This window comes from Typopeltis vanoorti, chromosome 13 (genome assembly GCF_054136105.1).
Source record: "Typopeltis vanoorti isolate ZY-2024b chromosome 13, IOZ_Tvanoo_1.0, whole genome shotgun sequence".
In the NCBI taxonomy this organism is placed as follows: Eukaryota; Metazoa; Arthropoda; class Arachnida; order Uropygi; family Thelyphonidae; genus Typopeltis; species Typopeltis vanoorti.
In genome coordinates this window covers 21,754,421-21,776,922 of record NC_143561.1, presented here as the reverse complement: position 1 = coordinate 21,776,922, position 22,502 = coordinate 21,754,421, and the positions used below count along the sequence as shown (strand labels likewise).

At 35.5% G+C, this 22,502-nt stretch overlaps 1 protein-coding gene across 4 annotated transcripts in view; it reads right to left on the bottom strand.

Moving 5' to 3' along the window:
- The window catches only part of LOC150099984 (tubulin monoglutamylase TTLL4-like), a 548,120-nt gene that overhangs the window by 385,286 nt on the left and 140,332 nt on the right, over positions 1-22,502 (bottom strand). For all 4 annotated transcript variants that reach the window (XM_090402675.1, XM_090402676.1, XM_090402677.1 and 1 more), the window contains exon 5: positions 17,892-18,002. In XM_090402675.1, coding sequence (XP_090258801.1) covers positions 17,892-18,002 — 111 coding nt within the window. The remainder of the gene's footprint in view (positions 1-17,891; positions 18,003-22,502) is intronic.

Here is a 22,502-nt window from a genome sequence, read left to right as displayed (position 1 = left end):
TGCATTTCCCTTATCTGCTCATGTTATGAATAATGTTGTTTAATGTAGTTTTGATTTTGCTTTTTTTTTCCCACCAGGCTAGGGTAAATGATTAATCAACATTAAGATGCATCTTATTTTTGTATAGTATAGTGTCATGTAGCTTGTATCCTGTACATATGTATGTTTTCCTGATGATGACCTCAATACAGAGGTTGAAACATCGAATGTTACTTTCTCAATGATAAGTAATTATTCTAACACGTGTTATGTCTCCATAAATTCTTCACTATGAATACAAAAAAGTAGAAACAAAAATTATAAATTTGAATTTTCAAAAATAAAATAACTGAGATGAATGTAACTGCTTCTGTTGGGAAGTTACTTAGGTGAAATCTGGTTCTATACTTTTTTTTTGTTTTATTTTTAGCCATAGATTAGGTTCAACATCAAGAAGACAGAGCTGCTTTTTTTTTTTTTAAAGGTCCACAGAAGACCAAGCAGATGCATGTGCAAGTCATGAAGCAATACCCAAGGACTGTTAAAATTTAAGATAGATATGATTCCAAAATTTAGTGGAGCATTCTGACTGTGTAGTTCGAAAACTACAGGCATATGACATTAGGTTCCAGATCACCATTCTATAGCGAATGATTGCCTATTTTATTCACTTGTAAATGCATGTAATGGTTTAATAACATTTTTAAGCAATTATTTACTGTATGTGCATAACTGACATAAATAAAGCATTTAATTCTGTCAGTATACATAAAAGTTATGGATAACTGTAACATTTACTGGTATAGTGATTTTCACTTCACTGAGAACTTTATCTATGTGTATAACAACAGCAGGGTGAAGAGAGTTTAGCCTACTGTCTATTTTAGCGTTTGATATATCATCTTCATCATCATCACTAAATTTAATTATTTTAATCAAGGCCAGATTTCAGGTGGTTGTGACTCTATAACTTTTAAGCTAGCTCTCTATTTAGAAATTTTAGGAAGCTCCCTGGTAATGCAGGGACCTAAGCAATAGCTTGTCTAACTTATGCATAAATCTGGTCCAAATTTTAATCATAGTATCTAACGTAATAGATTTGTATTCTTTGATTTTTATCTGCCATTATTAACAATAAAATGAAATAAGTTATAAACAGTTTATAATTCCCAGAGAAACTGTGATATACAGAAAGAGAGACACGATGAACAAGAGTATTGTAAACAGACACCATGATAACCGAACATCAGTTGATTTATGGCAGTGTTGTTATTAAAACCGCCATATGAGTGAATACAGCAGTCATAATTGAAGATCATCTTAAAGCAAAATATCCAAAGGTGGAGCATTATTGTATTTGAATGTAAGCTCTTTTAAGGCAAACAGTTTGAACCACATGGCTGGAACACGATGTTGTGGTCAGCCAGATGCAGTTCTAACAGAAGTCAGTCGAAACATATCAAGAAACACATTTTGTTTAAAGCTTCCTTTACATTCTTTTAGTTATTGAAAAATTAACCAAAGAATAGACCTGCACTGACATATAGCAATATAGCAAAAAGGGGTAATGAACATTTTTTAAAAAGTGCTCCATATCCCCTGAAGATGTTTTGTCTATTTCTAGGGGGGGGGGGAGCTGCATCTATCACACTTTGGGAAATATTGCTCTAGAATGAACTAAATAAGTTAGTAAATTGATCTTTCTTTTATGACTATAACAAGTCCAAATTTATAAGACTAATGAAGTCAAAAACAAAATCTTATAAAAAAAAAACAGACCATCCTCCAATATACAGAATAATCAAAATTAAAGCATCTCTGTTTAAGGCTTTCTAAAGTGCATCTAATAATCCAAAATGCTGCTGCAAAACTTTGCAGAAATAAATTGTACATTATGTGGAAGCGAGATCTGGAGAAAAAGTTCCAAAATTCACCACCAGGGTATTTAAAGACTAAATGCGTAGAATTTGCATATCATGCAAGTCGGCAGGTAGGTTTAAAAAGAGATAACCATGGTATTTTTCCCTTCATTCTTGTTGTTAATACCATCCACAGTGATGGCACTGAACTTGTCAGAACATGCTTTGCATTGCTCATGAAACTGTACTACCTAAACCAGGAGTCGGCAATGCAGCCCCTGCGAGCATCATGCCGCCAGCAGTGAATTTTTAATGCGCCCTCAGAGAAATTACTGTAAACTGCTTTATTTGTGCCAAATAAAGCAATTTACAGTAATTAAAAAATGAAAAAAAAAATGAAATTTCAAATTTTAACATTATTTTATTTAACTCTCTTATCTTACAGTTAAGAGAGATCACTGATCATAAGTAGTTTGAGTTGTTGATGTCATCTAGTTATCAATGTGACTGCTCTCGCTACCCTTCATATCAAAACACTGTTAGAACCCTTTTGAATCACTCCTGCTATCAGTGCAAATATACAAAAAAATAAAAAAATATACAAAATACTTTGTTTACAAAGATATTTTTAACCCTTTATAATGGATAAACGTGAAAGGAAAAGAATGTACTATTTTAATGACGATTAGGAGGAAGACTATTGCTTTATCAATCTTAATGGCAAATATATTTGTTTATTATGCAATAATAGTGTGGCTATTTCTAAAATATAGAAAAACATTTCAAAACCATTCATGCCAATTTTAATTTTGACTATCCAGTGAAATCCGAAATAAGGAAAAAAAAAAGATTTTATCTTTATCAAAATATTGATCTTGACTTACAGACTCACATTTGGATAATTATTTAAGAGCAGGTACTTCAAACTATAGCTTGATTATAAAAAATTAGCAGATGATGTACAAGGCCAGGTTTCTCATTAAATCCTATTGAATTTATATTTTTTTGTATTCATTTATTATTTTATTTTTATGGTATTTTATATTCATTCATATATGACAAAAATATGTTGTAAAAGAGAGTTAAATAAAATAATGTTAACATTTGAAATTTCATTTTTCCTTAAAACAACCAATCATAGAATCCCTAAGCCTGAAATGAGAGAAAAAATGCCTGTGTCATGAGTCCTCCGTAATTTTCAAATTTTACATTGCACCCTTCATATTAAAAAGGTTGTAGACCTCTGACCTAAACAATTGCAATGCTGTTCCTGCACTGCGAATTTCATCACCTGAACAAATGTTGACAAGATCCACTATCTCCATGTGCTCTGCAATGAATTAGTTGTTTTGAAGAAATGGGATTGTTGGGAGTTACACATGGCAGAAGTCGCAAACCAATCAGTTCACAAGTAAATGAAGATGCTACTGCCATTGTGGAGCAGGCCATGAATAACAGCTTCGATTCCTGTAGTGCATGAGCTGTATCAAGACAAATAAATGAATGTGCCTTACAAAATTGTCAGGAAAATTCTACAGAAGATTTTGCATTTCTATCCATTCAAAATAACCCTGACACAGGAGTTGCACCCACAGGACTTCAAAAGTTAAGTGGCATTCACTTTAACATTCCATACTTGAGTAGAGTTGGATGATGCATGGCCATGGATGATTTTGTGCAGAAATGAGGCTCACTTTCACCTGAATGTAGCTATGAATACCCACAGCCAGGTATGGGCTATACAAAAACTGCATACAATCCAGCAAATTCCGTTGCATTCACTCAAAGGTCCATGCAAAGGTCTGATAATGGTTTACAGCTTCGTTTATCATTGGACCAACATTCACCAGGCAGATCTTGGGCCATGCTGTTACTGCTGAGAGATATTGCAATACGATAAACTATTTTGTTGTGTGACAGCTACAGGAGCACCTGTGCATGGCTTCAGTCATTTTCATGCAGGATTTACATATGGGGGCATTCACCAACAATCCCATCACCCCCCCCCTCACAACAACAACAACATGGAGTTATTAACACACTATTCAACAGGGCAAAAATAATCTGTTCAATTGATCAAGCCCTAACCACTGAACTAAATCACATCCGTGACACGTTCTCAGCCAATGGCTACCTCCCCAAAAGAATCCAAAAAATACTTAAACCGGTTATCCACAATCCACCTTCCCCCTCCTTCACAAAAAAGATTACTCTAAATCCATCACCATTCCCTACATCAAAGGCACCTAAGAAAAATCAAGAAAATCTTAAAAAAACATGACTTGACCACTTGCTACAGACCATATAGAAAATTGGCATCCCTTATCTGCTCCATTAAAGACCAACCAGTTCCCCTAGACCTACCTGGTATATACCAGGTCCCTTGCAGCTATAAATTGTCCTACTTTGGCCAAACAGGCAGGACAGCAAATATCAGAATCTCAGAACACAAGGATTACATCCGATTTCACCAGTACAGTTGACGAGTATCCAGAGCATGGTCTGCAAGCCACTCTGGGCTTGCAGACTAGGCTCTGGATACTCACCACAGAATAAGATGGAAGAAAGCCACAGTAATACACCGCAGCAAGTTCAAATATGAAAGACTATTCATGGAATCAGCCTCAGCCCTTAGGAACATGCCAAACCTCAACAAATTTGGATGCATGAGACTGCCCCAAATTTGGGAAACATTTATCAGAAGAACTTCAGCCCAAAGGCCAAGAACTACCAATATAGCCCACCAGGGGGGCACCATCAGGACTTTAGGAAAACATTAGCTTCCTAGCTTCGGTTCTCATTTGCTGTTATGTAGTACTTGTGTGCCCTTGTCTTTGTATTAAGTTCCCAAGAAGATGGCAACATGACGTTTGCCGAAATATCGGAAAGTATATATCTGCTGTCAATTCCTTAATTTCTAGTGTATATTTCTATATTTCTAGTGTATGCTGTCAATTCCTTAATTATTAGTTATCATACTGATAACTTGCCAATACTAAAAGACAGCATAATGCAGCATGTGTGCAACATCAGTCCTGACAAGCTGTGCTCTGTTGTTGAACATACTATGCAATGGATGAAGTTTGTGGCATACAGGAAGAGCAGCAGATTGAAAAGTACAGCTCATGAATGCATAACAGAAGTAAATAAAAATGCGTTATTTATGCTTGTATCACTTTTCTCCTTCTTACACACACAGAAAACTTACTACATCAACATTCAATACACCACACACAGCACCTTCTGGTGGTGAATTTTGGAACTATTTTTCTCCCTCAGATATCGCTTCTGCCCGACACACAATGCATTCTTGCCGGTCTGGTTGGCCAAGTGGTTAGCGTATCCACTCTCCAGCCAAAAGGTTGCGGGTTCGAATTCCACTGTGGGCATGGATGTTTGTGATTGTCTGTGAAAATACTAGTGGTGGGGGTAGTGGTTGGCAGTAGATGGTGAATTGAGTGGTGGAGACAGAGTTGTAGAGTAGGTGCCCTCCCTCGATGAGTCTTTGGAATCCCTGGAGGTGTCACGTAATAATAATAATGTTTTGTAGCATTTGAATCACTAGACGGTGCTCCACAAGGCCTTAAACAAGGATACTTTAATTTTGATCACCTGTATATGTTTTTTTTTTTTTTTTTAATGTGTAACGTGCACTTCCCTTTCACCACTAATTTCATGTCACATAAATGGCATGACAAATATATCAAATGCAGAATTTTTGGTTTTAACTACCTCATTCAAACACTAAGGTCATATATTTGTGAATTTGTTCATAAAAAATTCAATTCAAAGTATGCCACACTAGCTTGTTCAATGTGGCAGATAGCACCCTGTCTTGTTGAAAGAATGTCGGCATTTGCAGTCTTATCTCCCATGGCTGTTGTTTGAACTTTTGCATATAAATTTATAACTGTAATGTTTTTCAATTCTATACACTAGTTTGAACCAGAGTTTGGTGCAATCTTTTTACATTATCAAAATTGCAGCTAGTCTGACAGCTACAGCTTCACGTAAACTTTCACAATTTGTTTATTTACTGACCAGTAATTAATGTGGTTGCATTCACTGCAAATCTAATTAAACGTTTTTTAAAAGAATTAACATTTTATTCAAGAACATTTAACTAGTTTCAACAAGTTTATCAAAACTTGTTACATTTATAACATGATGATTACACATATACTACTTGTCATGATGGTGAGATTCTTTCAATGATATAAATCTGGTGTCAGCAACCAGTGACCCGCATGTGGCCCAAATGCATTTTTGGCGGCCCATAAAAGGTTGACCATACTTACATGGCATGTGCCTGTTGTTGAATTATTCAGTGATGTATTCAATATGATGAATTAATCAGTTTTGCAAAGAAGATGATAGTTGCATTTGAAATTTGCAACTCACTCCCCCCAAAAGGATGAGGGAGAACCCCATATGAATGAATAAATACTTAATAACTCAATATTACTTTCATGGTTGGTGTATACTATTTTATTTTCGAATTTAAAACTCATTTTCATCTCTGTTGCACCTGCATCTCATCAGAGAACAATAAATCTTCATTACGCATTGCTGATAAAGGATGAATTATAATCACAAACTCATAGGGACCACAGAATAACTTATTATAGTGGATAGTTTGCTATGATAATTTGATTAGAGCATTTCATTAGTTTGTCAGAGTGAACAAGTCTGCTATAGAAAGAGGAGACCATACTTTTAATACATAACTTTGTTCTAATAGTTTCAATTAAAAAAAAAATTTAATTCTAACTATAATTCTGTAATAAGAGACAGTTTTGTTTTTTGAGCACTTTTCCAAATCATTCTGAAAGCCCACTCACAAAATACACTATCTACTAATAATTGTTCAGATATCCATTATTTGAAGTTATAGAACATTCCAGGTTTGTTAATAACATAAAATTCAGTGTACAGATAGTGGGAAACAGTATTTCATCATAACAGTTGAATACAGGTGGTATGGCAACATGACGTGAACTCAGTGACTTTGAGAGGCGTCATCGTGAGCTGTCACATTGGTATGTGTCCATATGAGCCATTGCTGCTCAACTGGAACATCTAAAATCAATGGTTCGGGATGTGATCTACAAATGGAGATGTTCTGGTATCACTAGTGCAAGAAAACACCCAGGGCAGCTGTCAAAAATGACTGACAGGGAAAGGAGATTGTTAAAATGGGTTGCACACAAAAACTGGCTACAACTGGCACAGACCATCCATGATGAGTTCAAGAGCACCAGTAACATCATGGTGAGCACTAATACTGTACAAAAAGAACTTCCTTTGCTGGATTTCCAGAGAAGAGCAGTGACACACAAGCCAAACATCACAACAACAAATAAGGCAGCTCATCTGTCCTGGTCCAAAGAGTGTGTGAACTGGACAACTGACTACTGGAAAACAGTACTCTGGAGCGATGAATCAAGGTTCACCTGTTTCCAGTCTGATGGCAGGATGTGGGTGTGGAGGCAGCTTGGTGAATGCTTGTTACCACAGTGTGTTATACCCACAGTAAAGTTTGGTGGTGGTGGAGTAATGGTGTGAAGTGCATTCAGTTGGTTTGGAGTGGAACCATTGGTCGTTGTCTGAGGTTCTATGAAAGCAGCTCGGTATCTTGATATTCTGGATAATCAGGTGCTGCCTACACTGTGTAATGTTTTATGTTTTCCATATGTTTTATGGAATGGACCCATGTTACTATCAAGACAACAATCCCCATGCCACAAAGCTGCAGCTGTTATGGAATGGTATGAAGAAATGGGTGTTAAATGATTGCCCTGGAGCGTGCAGAGTTCTGACCTCAACCCCCACTGAATACCTGTGGGATGAATTGGAATGGAGATTGAGGTCCAGAGCAGCATGTCCTCGATCTGTCACTGAACTCAGTGCCGCTTTAATGGAAGAATGGAGAGAAATTCCGTCTGCTGCAAAGCCTCCCTTAAAGGGTTCAGGAGATGATAAAAGCCAAAGGTGGACTTACCTGATAATAGGGTTTTGCTTGCTGGTATCAACTGTAAATTGCTAAAATGTCTGGACAATTATTGTTATCTGAGCAATTCAAATAACAGATTTTGAATTCTGCACTACAACTGGAACAAGAACAAGAATTTGTTGTTTCATAATTCATGATATATCATTAGTTTTTTGGGTTTTTTAGTTTTAATTCACAACATAAAGAAAATTAAGATATTTACTTAATTATCTATCTACAGTTTAGAACTGTTAAACCACAGAAACTGATGTATTCAAGCACACTGGTTTTTAATTCCATTGGATCATGTGCAAAGGGATGTCCAAAACCTTCAAAGAGCACAACTACTTATGTTAATATAACAAGGAGTAGTGTGTCCTGAAGATACTGGTTTGAAATAAAGCAAAACAGAAGCCATTTAAACATCATTTTATGGCTTATTGTTTATGTGTTGTAATACACAAAAAGAGATTAATATACCTGAATGCATTTTGAGGTTAGGTATACAGTTGTGAATGGAAATGCAAAATCAGGAAATCAAGACTATTTGGGGAGGGGAGGGGGGGAATAAACACATTTTCAGACACTTACGAGGTGAACATGAGAATGGGAATGATCACAGAATCAAAATACTGTTTCCTAGATTTCAAATCTAAACAAGAACGTCATCAGAACATGCAGGAGTACATGTGGATTCAAAGGGATATTGCAATCATTTATACTAATACCAGAAGCATCAGGAACAAGAGTAAAGTTTTTGGCAGTGGTTAACTTGAATTGGTGAAACATCGTAGGTATTAATAAGATACTGAAGAAGAGAACAGGGTTATTTTCATAGCATGATGAATGAGTGGAAAGACATATGGATTGAGGTGGGAGAGGGCTGTCATCATAAAGTCTATGAAAGTGACTGACGAATAATACAAGTCCTTCAGTTTCTTTCCAATATGCTCACAGGCTCACCAGAAATAGTTTCATGCCATTCCTTGTCTTGTTGTAAACTTACTCAACCATCCAAAACTACATCTGAAATCCTCAAAGTTGAAATGAAGTGATGACAATTCTGCTACTTTCATGTTTATCATAAGACTATCCCAGGGAATTCTTAACTATGGTTTTTGAATAAACCACATGAAAAGCACAATTTATAAATCTGAACTGCCAGGACTCTGCTCTATTTCATTACCATCTGGACAACTATCTTTGGAAACAGCAAATTTAATATTTTACTTTGCTCTAAATTTACGAATGCAAAAAGGTAGTGAAGTGTGAATTAAACTGTAAAGCTTAAATCGCATTTTTATTAGCATTTGATACTACACATTTGATACCTTATGATTTCAAACTAAGAAGTTAGCTGGCTAATCCTTTAGAATATGTCTCTACAGGTGCAAGATTCTTAAAACTTCAAAGAATTCACAAAATTTAACTGTGATTTAATAATTTAATGCATACAAATCACTGTATGTTACAATGCCTATCTTCAATACACATTCTTCATAAAGAAAAGAATGTTTTGATTAAAAAAAAGTAATCATCCTCTAATTCACTGAGCACTATCAGCTGCAAGTACAATTAAGAAGGGAAGTTTCTAGAGAGTAAAAGAGTATGTTATTCATATAAATTAAACTCAATTATTTGCAAATAAATTGCTATGTTATCTAACAGTAAAGGATACAAAGACCATCGGATTCTCTCTATGTGAATTTCTTCTTTGCTCCCTCTATCCTGTGGGCTGAACTGTGCAAATATGCAAACATCTTCTCCTTGAACTGTTATGCATTCACACCAGAAACTGAATAAAGCATTTATTCAACTTGAGAAACAATCAAAAGCACTTTCATTACAACCTAAAACCTTCATGTTGTTTTTGAAGGATAAACACACATACATGGATGATAATTAACAAATTAACTTGAATTAGTTAAATTATTAGACAAATATTTTGCTTTAGTTGCCATGGCATCGTCCTGGTCAAAATGACATTACCTATATGTTACATGCAGGCATACCAGTAGGAAGGTCAACAAAGATCAAGTATAATAGGCAGGATCCTGAAGTCCCAGCTGGCTCTCTAAGGATGTGATGAAGGGATCTTGCTTGTTCCACTGAAGATCTCAAGATCAAATAACAGACATAATTCCTGTGTTCATTCAATAAGATCTTGGCTGCTCTAACCTCTTTATCTAACATATGTTGATTCACAAGAAGTATAGAACACTGCAGACACCAGGAGATGATCTAGATCATTTGATGAGCATGTAAGGATAATTTTTGGAATAATTTAAAGGTAGTCTATGTGTTGTATGTTTTAAGACTGCATGAATTTCTTTCTGAGGTGCATAGATGTGAGTGATGGCAACAGATTTTTTTATCCGTCTTTTTTTTTTTTTTCTTTGGAGGGGGGAATTGGATTAAGAGGAAAACAGATGGTTATGTTGATTTTGGAAAAGGAGAAACTGCTGCCTAACAAGTGTCCCATATATGAATGATTTCAGCAGATGAGATAAGAAGTTATAACATTAATGATTCAATAAACCCTAGAACCATTCTAAAGTGGCAGAACATGCCATCATTAGTTATATAGAAAACTTTTCTGCTATAAAGAAGCAAATACAAATCTTAAAGACTATGCCTGGAATCTACAACAGCACTACAACATTCCTAAAATTTGAATAAATATGGTTGCTTCCCCTTACCCAAAATCTAAGAGATGACCATTGATTACACTCAGTCTTTGTTTGCCCTCCTGCTAATGTGCCTGCATGCACAGGCAGTGTATACATATAGCTTTGCACCCATGAAGATACCTTGTGACTAGTGAAATACTTGCCTTATAATTTAACTAATCAAAGTTAGTTTGTTAAATATTATCCCTGGACATGTGTTTTCTCCTCTAAATAACATGAGTGATAACATCCAAGCACATGTACTATATTCACAAAAACCTTCCCATATTTAAAATTAGATATTGACTACCTACAAAAAACTTATAATAACAAACTTCTCATTAGTTTGACATATGCTGAGCAACAAATCAAGCACATATTTTTTTTCCAAACAAACGTTTGGAAGAAAAACTACAATTTTCCTAAACATGACAAACAAAATGTAAGACCCACTATATTTATTATCTTCCTAGCCCCTATGGAGTCACAAGACTCATCATGGGAGGCTGACACCACCCTCTCAGGCCATGCTCCATTCAAAAAATATACCCTTTTATTCATTATCTCCTTTTGCAATGTCCAGGGATGGCCTATTGTCCATGTGTCTTTCCTTCATTCTACCATATGAAAAATCTTTTTAGTGTTAATACTAAAATAACCCTTCAACAGCTTAAATGTCTTGATCACATCCCCCTTTTGCCTTCTATCCATCAAACTCTGGAGTCCGCATGCCCTCTGTATATGCAAATGTGCCAGTCTTACACTACTACGAGAACAGATTGCCACAATAGCATGAGTCTCTCTGTGACGAATACTGCCATCAGCTCAACAATCTGAGCTCTCAGCAATCCTCAACCCTGAACTTTGGTCCATTCTCTTGGACATCTCAAAAGCTTCCACACAAACAGAATTCCTAAAAATAAAAAAAATAAGCACATCAAAAAGTATAACATTCTGTGTAAATCTAAATTGCAACTGCTCCATACAGTAGTGAATCTATCTTTGAAAAATCTCAACAAAGATTCCATCAGCACAATAAGTCTCAGTCACAATTTTGCAGCCACATCGAAAGAGGTGCCAGTACTAGACATAATGTACAACACACAATGCAGAATCTGTCGCTTAGCTCTGGAAAATGACAACATCAGACTTGACGTTGCAAATATCCTCTTCCAGTCATCACCTCAAAAAAGTAATTTACCTTCTAGTCAGCTCGATGCTCTTAGAAACTTATGAAAAGATAAAAAGATTGTCATCAACAGAGTGTATAAGAGTAATGCCATAGTTGTCCTTAATGCCACAGAATATAATTGAAAAATGGATATTATTCAGAGAGATTGTGCTACCTACATTGCACAAGATCATGACCCCACAAAAATGCAGATCTTGGGTTCTCGTTTCCCCCTAAGACCTATAGTAGATGCCACTGATGATCCATGCTACATATTGTCGAAACAGCTGGCAAACTCTCTTACCCCTCTCACTGGACTTACCACATTGGTAAGCTTTGACATCACCTCACTGTTTACCAATATTCCCTTAAATGACACCTTAACACTCTTAAAAAACGTTTTCCTTCTGATATCTTAAATCTCTTTTCCTTTGCTATCAATTCTGGATATTTTTCTTGGAAGAACAAAAAATTTACAAATATAGAGAGAGAGAACTGCTATCGAGTCCCCCCCCCACCCCATCCAACCAATTTTTACATGGAAAATTTTGAAAAACGAGCCATAGACCCAGCTCCTCTCAAAAACCTCCTATCTGGCTAAGATATGTAGATGATGCATTCTCTATTTGGCCTCATGGCCCAGATACATTACACTCCTTCCTCGGTCACCTCAATAGTCTATATCCAAGAATCCAGTTTATGATGGAAAAGGAAAATAACAATAATTAACCCTTCTTGGACACCTAATAACATGCCTTCCTAATGGTAACTTTTGCTTCACTGTATATAGAAAACCTACTCACACAGGCAGATGTTCCCACGATCAACAACAATATGGTATTATTAAAACTAACCAATACAGCCTATAATCTTTGTTCCTGTGGAATTTCTTTCAACCGAACTCAACCACATACACAATACCTTCCTTTCCAATGGCCACAGTGATTACAAAATTTAAAAAAAATAATCAGTTTCTTTTCCATTCCTAGGCCATCCCTTCAGAAGGATTTCAGAAATGCCATCCCCATCACTTACATCTGTGGTACACCAGAAAAAAATAGCCAGGTCTTTAAAAAAGTACAACCTCTACACAGTTTTTAAGCCCCACTGGAAACTTGATACCCATATCAATTCCACCAAAGATCAGCTCCCTCCTCTCTCAGTGCCTGGAGTATATAAAGTACCCTGTTCCTGCAAACTGGCTACTTCAGACATACAGATAGATCAGCGACCACCCATTTAGAATAAAGCATACATCTACAATCATGACTATGGTCAATTGAGCCTTACAGACTATGCATTGGATACAACCCACAGGATCTCCTGAAAGAAAACCACCATGCTCCACCATAGTAAATTTAAAAAGGAAAGACTGTTTTCAGAATCTGCAGTGGCTTGCAGATATCAACTTAATTTAAATCAATATAGATGCATAAAACTATCCCCAAATCTGGAAAACAATAATTGTCAGAGCTCCCACTTGACATCCTAGACCATCTACAAATGCCCATAGAGGGTGCACCATCTAGATAGGACTCTTAAGTCATCTACATGTTTCATTTAGTATCGTGTTGTCTTTGTGTAGCCATCCCTTCAGAAGGATTTCAGAAATGCCATCCCTTACATCCAGTACACCAGAAAAAATAGTCAGGTCTTTAAAAAAGTACAACCTCTACACAGCTTTTAAGCCCCACTGGAAACTTGCTACCCATATCCATTAGAGTTATTTGTAATCCCTGAAGATGTCTCAGTGACTGAGACAAAATAATGGAAGCATTAAAATTAGTTTTTAATCCTTTCCTAGTGTTGTAAATATTCCATTAAACCTCCAACATGAAAAATATCTACTCCCACCTCTCTGTGTACAAAAGGTTCCTCATTCTTGCAAATTATCATATTATGATCAGACCAATAGATCTATCAACATCTAATTAGAAGAACACAAGAAATACATCTTGCTTCCATACCTACAGTGAGTCTGGTCTAGCTGACTATGCTTTGGACACCTTGCACAGAATCAAATGGAAAACAACTACTATGGTTCACTGCAATAAACTTGAAAGACTTTTCTTAGAATCAGCAACAGATATAAAAAAACCAAGCTAATCTAAATAAATATGGTGATGATAAACTTCTCAAGATTTGGGAAACTTTAATTCTTAGAGGGCACCCCTCACAAGACTAGGCTTTTAATCTAATTTTATTTCATTTATTGTGTTCAGTGTTTTTGTGTGCTTTTAGAATTGTATCATTGACAATGGATGACTATGACAGACAAAATAGAGGGCCTAATAAACTTGCATTTTACTGTTCCTCTGTGTTATATTCATTTCATGAAACTTAATGAGTTTAAACCAACACATAATCCTAAATACTAGATTATCTGAGAACTCAAGAGAGTCAAGGGCTCATCAAGGGAGGCCACGGATCACCCACACCAGCTGCCATTACCTTCTCACTAACTCATTCACACTGGATGCACTTATTATTTGTAGAGACAAACTGTTCTACTCACCTCACTACTCTGTACGAGAAAAATCTAGTACTCATTCCTTTTCTTAACCCCACACAAACTTACTTTCCATGGATGTCCCCCTTGTCCTATCCTCACATTCAATTTAACAAAAAATTCATTGCATAATACCTTTTTAGAAGTTTATAGAAAACTATCATATCACCCCCCCCCCTTTCTGCTGCTTACCAGAAGGGGGGAGTGATAAAAACTTACCAGTGTTTTTAGTATGCGTACCCTCAATCTGTCCTCATAAACATTCTGTAATTCCAATATCATCTCTGATACTCTTTTTTACATCCTTTCCACAACTTCTTCAGCCCCTGCTGAAGCAAGGAGACCAAATCTGAACTCAGGGGTTAAAGGTCTCATAAAGAGGCAAGATGACTTCTTTATAATTACATGTCAATGTTGATTTCAACATAGCAATTATCCACAATATAAAATTGTGTGATTTTAGGTTGAATCATTTTTGGGGGGGACTTAACAATGCTTCAAGTTAGGAAAAACCTTACAAAGCTTAAAGTTACAATTAGTTACAAAAGAGACCGGTTTGATTATTGATGTCTCTTGCCAATTCACTACAGTCTCTTTCACATGCACACATAGCTTCTGCTTCTTGAATTTCTACAGATATTTCTGTGGTCATTGTTCATTAAATTGTCATTAGTAATTCCTCAGCTCTCTGCTAAATTCATCAACACTTGTGCAGCATACACTCAGCATCTCTTTGCACAGTTCAACTAGAAATTTGAAGAACAAACTCCCTCACTCATTCATGACTCCTTCCAACTATTCTTTCAAAAAAAGCTTCACCCCCTCACCTCCTTCTATTTCTTAAAGAGTATAATCTGCAAATCTTCTAATTCAATATTCATTTTTATCTCTTTCTACAAACCGATGGTACTAATGCAATAAGGGTTGAACAACCTCTTATGTGGGATTACCATGAAAATAATGAGACTTCCAAGCAAACTGCTAATATCCTTTATAGGGCAAAAAATGTAAATAGTTTGCAATCATACTCCCATGACAAACATACATCCATTTTCCTATCATAAATGATGTCTCATGACTTATTGGTATAGTACAGAACAAAACATATCAGATAGCTAACTTTCTCAATGCAAAGTTCATTATATTTATATATCAGAAATTTTTTTTTGACTGTAAACAATAATCCAAGAGACTGCATCATATCTGATAATCAGATATGATACACAGATGCAAGGGATCAAATGAGTTACTTTCCCTTATAAGAGGGTGGTCTGAAAAGTTCTCAGCCTTGATCATAAATAGCACTACTATTGGCAAGAGGTTTTTTTTTTTTTTTTTAAGTTGGTACATCTGTCATGCGCATCCACGTGAAATTGTAAGTCATTCTATCAAGTAGTTTGTTTTAAACAGCTATCTGAAGCAAAAGTATTGTCTGTTTCCCTTAAAATGGATAAAATTGAGTATCATGCGGTTTTAAATTCTTTGTAAAAGAAGGTTTAATGCCAAAAGAAATTCATTCGACGTTCATAAAAGTTTATGGGCACTCTTCTCCTTCGTTTTTGATAATTAAGAAATGGGCTGACGAGTTTAAACGTGGCCGTACCAGCCTTGAAGATGATTCACGAGAAGGACGTCCACCACAAGTGTAACACCACCAGACATCATTGATAAAGTGCACGATATGGTATTGGATGACCGGCGAGTCAAAATGTGTGGAAATGCTGAGACTATAGGCATTTCAAAAGAACGTGTAGAATATATATTGCATGAAGAAGTGCAAATGAAAAAGCTTTGCGCAAGATGGGTGCCACACTTGCTCACATCAGATCAAAAATGCACTCGCATGAAAATCTCTGAACCGTGCTTGGAGCATTTTAACAAGAATAAAACTGATTTTGTATGTTGATTTATTACTATGGAGGAGACTTGGATTTCACCATTACTCACCAGAATCCAAACAGCAGTCAAAACAGTGGACAGAAGCTGGTTGTTCAGCACCAAGGAAGACAAAGTCAGTTACAACAGCAGGAAAGGTCATGGCATCAGTGTTTTGGGATACTAAAGGCATTTTGTTTATTAATTATCTTGAAAAGGGTAAAACAATAACCAGGGAATATTATTCAGATCTTTTAACCAAAAAAATTTGTGAGAAAAGACCCGGTTTGAAGAAGAAAAAAATCATCTTTCATCAGGACAATGCACCTGCCCACAAAGGTGCTTTGGCAATGGGAAAATTAAGGGAGCTGCACTATGAATTGCTGGAACATCCACCATATTACCCATATTTGGCTCCCTCTGACTTCTATCTCTTCTCAAAACTAAAACTCGTCCACGCAGGCAAGCGTTTCTTTGAATCAAGAGGTGATTGCAGCTGTAGAGGGGTATTTTTCAGATCTTACAGAGAACCACTACAGGGATGAGATAATGGCACTGGAGCATCACTCGCTAGAATAAATGTATTAGTCTTAAGGGAGATTATGTTGAAAAATAAAAATAATTTTGAAATTATAAATTCGTGTTTTCATTTTTAGGTCGAGAACTTTTCAGACCACCCTCATATATCTCTAATACCTGAATAATAAACTTTTTACATCCATATATACACCTTTTGGTGTAGTACAATTACCATCTAATAGGTGCAACATGTGCAAAAAGCATTATTTTAGAAAAAAAAGCATGAAGAGCCCTTTGAAACTGTGTAACATATCATAATTGGCAATGGCTAATGTATAATGAGAAAATGGTTATGCTTGCAATACACATTTGAGAAAATGATACCATTTATTTATTGCACAATTGCATTATGCAAGCAATGAATGAAAAGCTGTTTAACACGTTCACTGCCAACTACAAGTATACTCGTAGTTGGTATATGAGCCTCACATGCCAACTACGAATATACTTGTATGACGCTTACAACCGGCAACGAGATTACTCGTACTGACCTTGAAAGTGCTTGGGTGTGGAGCATAGCAGCGAAAGTGTGTATACTCGTAGCTGGTATATGAGCCTCACAAAAATCGTTGCCTGCTGTGATCGACATACAAGTATGTCGATCACAGCAGGCAACGAGATTACTCGTACTGACCTTGAAGAAGTGAAATTGCTTGCCGTGCAGTAACAAACTATGCCGGAGGAGCGTGGCAGTGAACATGTCAAAATTATGTGTGCAACTTAACATAAGAAATAAAATGTAACTATCCTCCCATGAAGGTGCTGCTGCTGCAGATTTAAAACTATCAATTTTTAAATTACCAAGAGAGAATACTCAACATAATCAGCCACTGAAAAGCATATCATAAAGCTTAAAAATGGGTCAGAATTTAAGATTTTTTGGCTGTTAAAATGCTTTTCTATTATCTATTTTCTGATTATTTGCAGTGAAAGTCGAAGTTAAATTTTGTTATACTGTGAAAAAACAAGGAAAAAATGCAAAAAAACTAATCAAGGAGAATTTTTAACTTTTTTTAAATAAAGAATATGCATAACATTTAAAATAACTGATTAGTGTACATTAATAACTACTGCATTTCCCAAAAATCAAAAAATTTTAAATATTCTAGTTTTTTCTATGTTTAACTATCCACAAGCAAACTGACTAATCAATTATCCCATGTAACTGACAGTAAAACTATTCAGACTTTTTCAAAAAAAAAAAAAAGCTTGAGAAAACCATTAGAAAGTTCATTTAGTGTGTTCATTTAATTCTCACTTTTAGTTAAGCGAAATCCAGATCGCACCACAGTTTGCCTAATCAGCACAGGGGTAATACTTGATAGCTTCCATCTCAACAGTCGACGAACTTCTACTGGAAATGGTTGTACTTAAAAAATAAAAAATTCAATAAGAATACCATTGTAAAAAATCTGCATACATACATAAATACAAATACAATTCAGACAATTTGGGAATACACACACACAATGATCAGTGCTAAAAAAAAAAAAAGTGCTGGTACTCGTCCTTTACTAGCAGAAAAAATTTAAGATTTAAAGGATATATAAAAAAAAACAACTAAAAAGTATTTACTGATGATAATATTTTTTTTTTGTTAAAGATGTCAGCTGTTGCTGTCTACTTTTGCAAAAATAGGGAGCATCATTGTTTGCTCATTCCTTAGAAATGTTCATGTCAGCCTTCTTTTACACTCTGAGTTTTTCCATTCATTTACATAATGCACATCCAAGCAGAACCATCATAATCCACTAAGCAACTAACTAAGACAATGCCTAGGAGCAGGCTTGGAGAGAGCAGCAAAATTGTATCTCAACCAATAAAAAAACACTTCAAAAAAAAACATTTTATTGAATTTAGGGGTGACCTACTATACTTAACAACAGTTCTGCATCCAAGTCTCTTATTTTGATAATTTAGCCAATTTGCAAGTCATTTCTTGATGACTTGTCAATCATGTTGATTAAAATCAATCATGCCTTGCTGTTGAACAGTGATACCATCATGAACAAAAAGTCTTTGACACAGCTTCTACAGTTAACTGTTTACTCGTTTTCTCAACTGTTTTTAATTTCTTAACTGTGTCAGAGGAAAAGAAATTAGTAATCCCTTTTCATTTTTTACTTAACGGTTCAAGATAATTTTTTTTGTATCCTTTATTAGATGAACAGAGCATCTGCTAATGCCAGATAAAACCTAGTAAAATGATTTACTTACGTTTGCAAGGACAAGAGACAAATTGACTAGTTCTGTACTTGACCTTCAGGCAGTTCATGAGAATTTGTACAGTGCTTTCTGTTTGCAGATTACAATGATAGTTTAGTACTATAATGAAAATGACCCTATATAGTGAAACATATCTCCTCCCTATAAGCACCATACTGCACAGATAAGAGCAAATCAATTTTAATTGTAGTACTAAAAAGAGCATGCAGTCAGTGCATACTGTATTTAATGAAAAATTGAGTAATTAGAAACAACTGGAACAAACATCATACTGTGATAGTTGCAAACCAAGCAAATTAAAAGTTTCCTTTTAAAAATTTTTTTTATGGAATTTACAACAGTGTTAAAAAAACTTTTTTTATCCCGACGTTTCGATCTTCACATCAAGATCATCATCTGGAGCGTACTTAAGTATACAGAACAAGCTGAGTTACATCATTAACTGTAAGCTAGAGAAACAATGATTTGATCACATGTTATTCTACTGGTGTGACCTCTGGTGAAAAAAAAAATAAAAAAAAAAAAAAAAAAATAAATAAATAAATAAATAAAATAAAATAAAAAATAATTTTTTTTTACATCAAGCTAAATTCTATTTTTACAATGACAGGAATAAACATTCTTTTAGATGGTTTTCTTTCAGAAACAATTGGTGTCCTATTTTTAGTATTACAATTCTCATTTTTGATTTACAATACTGGATTTTCTACAGTCCTGTTTATAGTTGTTCTTGGTGAGGAAGGTCGAATATATACCTTCCATATGTTTGGGATTTTTAAACCATCATTGTTGTTCACATTGGGGTGGTTGCTGATAATCTCACAGGCTTCCTTGAATTTCCGTTCATACCATGTACTAGTGTGATGTAGACAGCTGGTGGTTTTCCAGTCAATTCTGTGTAAGGTATTCAGGGCATGATCAGAAAGGCCACCTTCACCATAATTATTATATTTAATGTGTCTTTTATGCTCTTTTTGTCTAATAGGAATAGTGCATCCTGTTTCTCCTATATATGGTATTTGCAAGTACAATAAATCTGGTATACTCCAGGGTGAGCTAGTGGAGGGAGTGGGCCTTTGGATGAGTTGGGTAAGTTTTTTAATTTTGCAGGAGGTTTAAAGGTGGCTTTGAGGTTGTACTTTTGTAGTACTCTGTTTATTTTGTCTGATATTCCTTTAATGTAGGGAATGGTTATAGTTTTACTGTAGTCTGGTTTGTCTTTGTTTTTTATTGTGGTTTTGTAGAGAATTTTGTTTATAGTGTTTTGGCTGTATTCATTTTTTTTTGTAAGTTATTACTGATAATTTTAAATTCATCTTTCAGTGCCTGTTCACTGGAACAAATAGTCTGAGCTCTGTTTTTTAGTGTGTTGATGACACCTAGTTTTTGTGTTGGGTGGTGGTAGGAGTTTATGTGTATATATTGTCCCGTATGTGTCGGTTTTCGGTAAACAGTGAAGAAAAGATTGCCCGAGGGAAGACATGTGACAAGTGTATCTAGAAACGGAAGTGTGTTGTGTTTTTCAATTTCAATTGTGAACTGTATGTGTTTGTGTTGTTTGTTTAGGTGGCTAAGGAATGTGTCTAATGTCTGGCAGCCATGGGACCAGATCGCGAAAACATCATCAACGTATCTAAGCCAGACTTTGGGTTTTAGAGGGGAGGAATCTAGGGCAAGTTGCTCAAAATGTTCCATGTAAAAGTTAGCAATAGGTGGGGATAATGGCGAGTCCATGGCTGTGCCTTCTTTTTGTAAGTAGAAGGCGTTTTGCCATACAAAATAACCCGACCGTAATACATGCGCAAAAAGCGCCGTGATATCTGGAGGGAATTTGTTCTGTAGGAGAAGGATTGTGTCATTGATTGGGACATTCGTAAAGAGGCAGAGACGTCAAAACTGACTAATAAATCATCTTTTTCTAATGTAATGTCTTTGATGATGTTTATGAAGTGTTGTGTGTTTTTGATATAGGAAGAGGGAAATGACCTACCAACTCCTTGAGTGTTGCCGCTAATTTTTTTGGCTAAGTGATATGTCGGGCTATCAATTCCTTCAACAATAGGTCTTAGCGGGTTGTTCTCTTTGTGAATTTTTGGTAGCCCGTAAATTCTAGGGGGAGCGCGCGTAATGAGGGAACAGTTTTTTGACTGTATCTTCGGGCCATGTGGTAATTGATTTAAGTAGTTTCTCTGTTTTATCTTTTGTTCGGTTAGTTGGGTTGTAGTTAACTAGTTTGTATGTGTTATTGTCAGAGACCAGCAGATTCATTTTTTCTATATAAGTGGTACGGTTTAAAATGACAGTGGCATTTCCTTTATCGGCTCTGGTTATTACTATGTTCGGATTTGTTTTAAGTGATTTTATCACTGTTAATTTGTGTTTAGTTATGTTGCTTGTTATTGTTTTGTTATGGTTTAAAATGTTCGCAGTTTCTATACGTATTTTGTCTGCTATGTTATTAGGTATGAATCTTAGGCCTCTTTCCATATTACAAATAACTTCAAGTTTGTCTACGTTTTTGGTGCTATAGCAAAATTTAAACCTTTGTTAAGTATAGAGATTTCATCTTTGTTTAGAGCGTGGTTAGATAGGTTAATTATGTTATTGATACCTGTGGGTGATTGGTGGCTCCTGTTGTTTCTTGCTTCTGGTTGGTTGTTCTTGTTCACTGTGGCAAACTTTGAATATGGCAGCTGGTTTTGTCATTCTTTTAGTCTTTGAAATTTGGAAATTAAGTTTTTTTCTTCGTTTGTTGGATGTGGTTTGCTGTGTTGTCCGTAATCCTTTCTAGGATTATCCAGATATCTGCATTTAAGTAGCTAGACAGCTCCATTTTTTCTTTTAGTAGCTGGTTTTGAGTAGCGGCTAGGTTCTTTCTGGTAGCTTGGATTTGTTCTCTCAGTAGTGCTTTCTCTATGCGGTGGTATATTCTTTGTGCCTTTGTTGAAGTGAATTTTCTCTTTAGCCTGATGCAATTAGGATTGATATCGCTGTCCCTACACTGTTTTAAAAACGTTTTAAAAAATACCATGTTCTAGTGTGATGTAGACAGCTGGTGGTTTTCCAGTCAATTCTGTGTATTCACAGGGCATGATCAGAAAGGCCAGCTTCACCATAATTATTATATTTAATGTGTTGTTTATGTTCATTTTGTCTAATAGGAATAGTGCGTCCTGTTTCTCCTATATATGGTATGTTGCAAGTACAATAAATCCGGTATACTCCAGGGTGAGCTAGTGGAGGGAGTGGGTATGAACATGGTATGAACGGAAATTCAAGGAAGCCTGTGAGATTATCAGCAACCACCCCAATCTGAACAACAATAATGGTTTAAAAATCCCAAACATATGGAAGGTATATATTCGACCTTCCTCACCAAGAACAACTATAAACAGGACTGTAGAAAATCCAGTATTGTAAATCAAAAATAAAAATTGTAATACTAAAAATAGGACACCAATTGTTTCTGAAAGAAAACCATCTAAAAGAATGTTTATTCCTGTCATTGTAAAAATAGAATTTAGCTTGATGTAAAAAAAATTATTTTTTATTTTATTTTTTATTTATTTTTTTTTCACTAGAGGTCACGCCAGTAGAATAACATGTGATCAAATCATTGTTTCTCTAGCTTACAGATAATGAT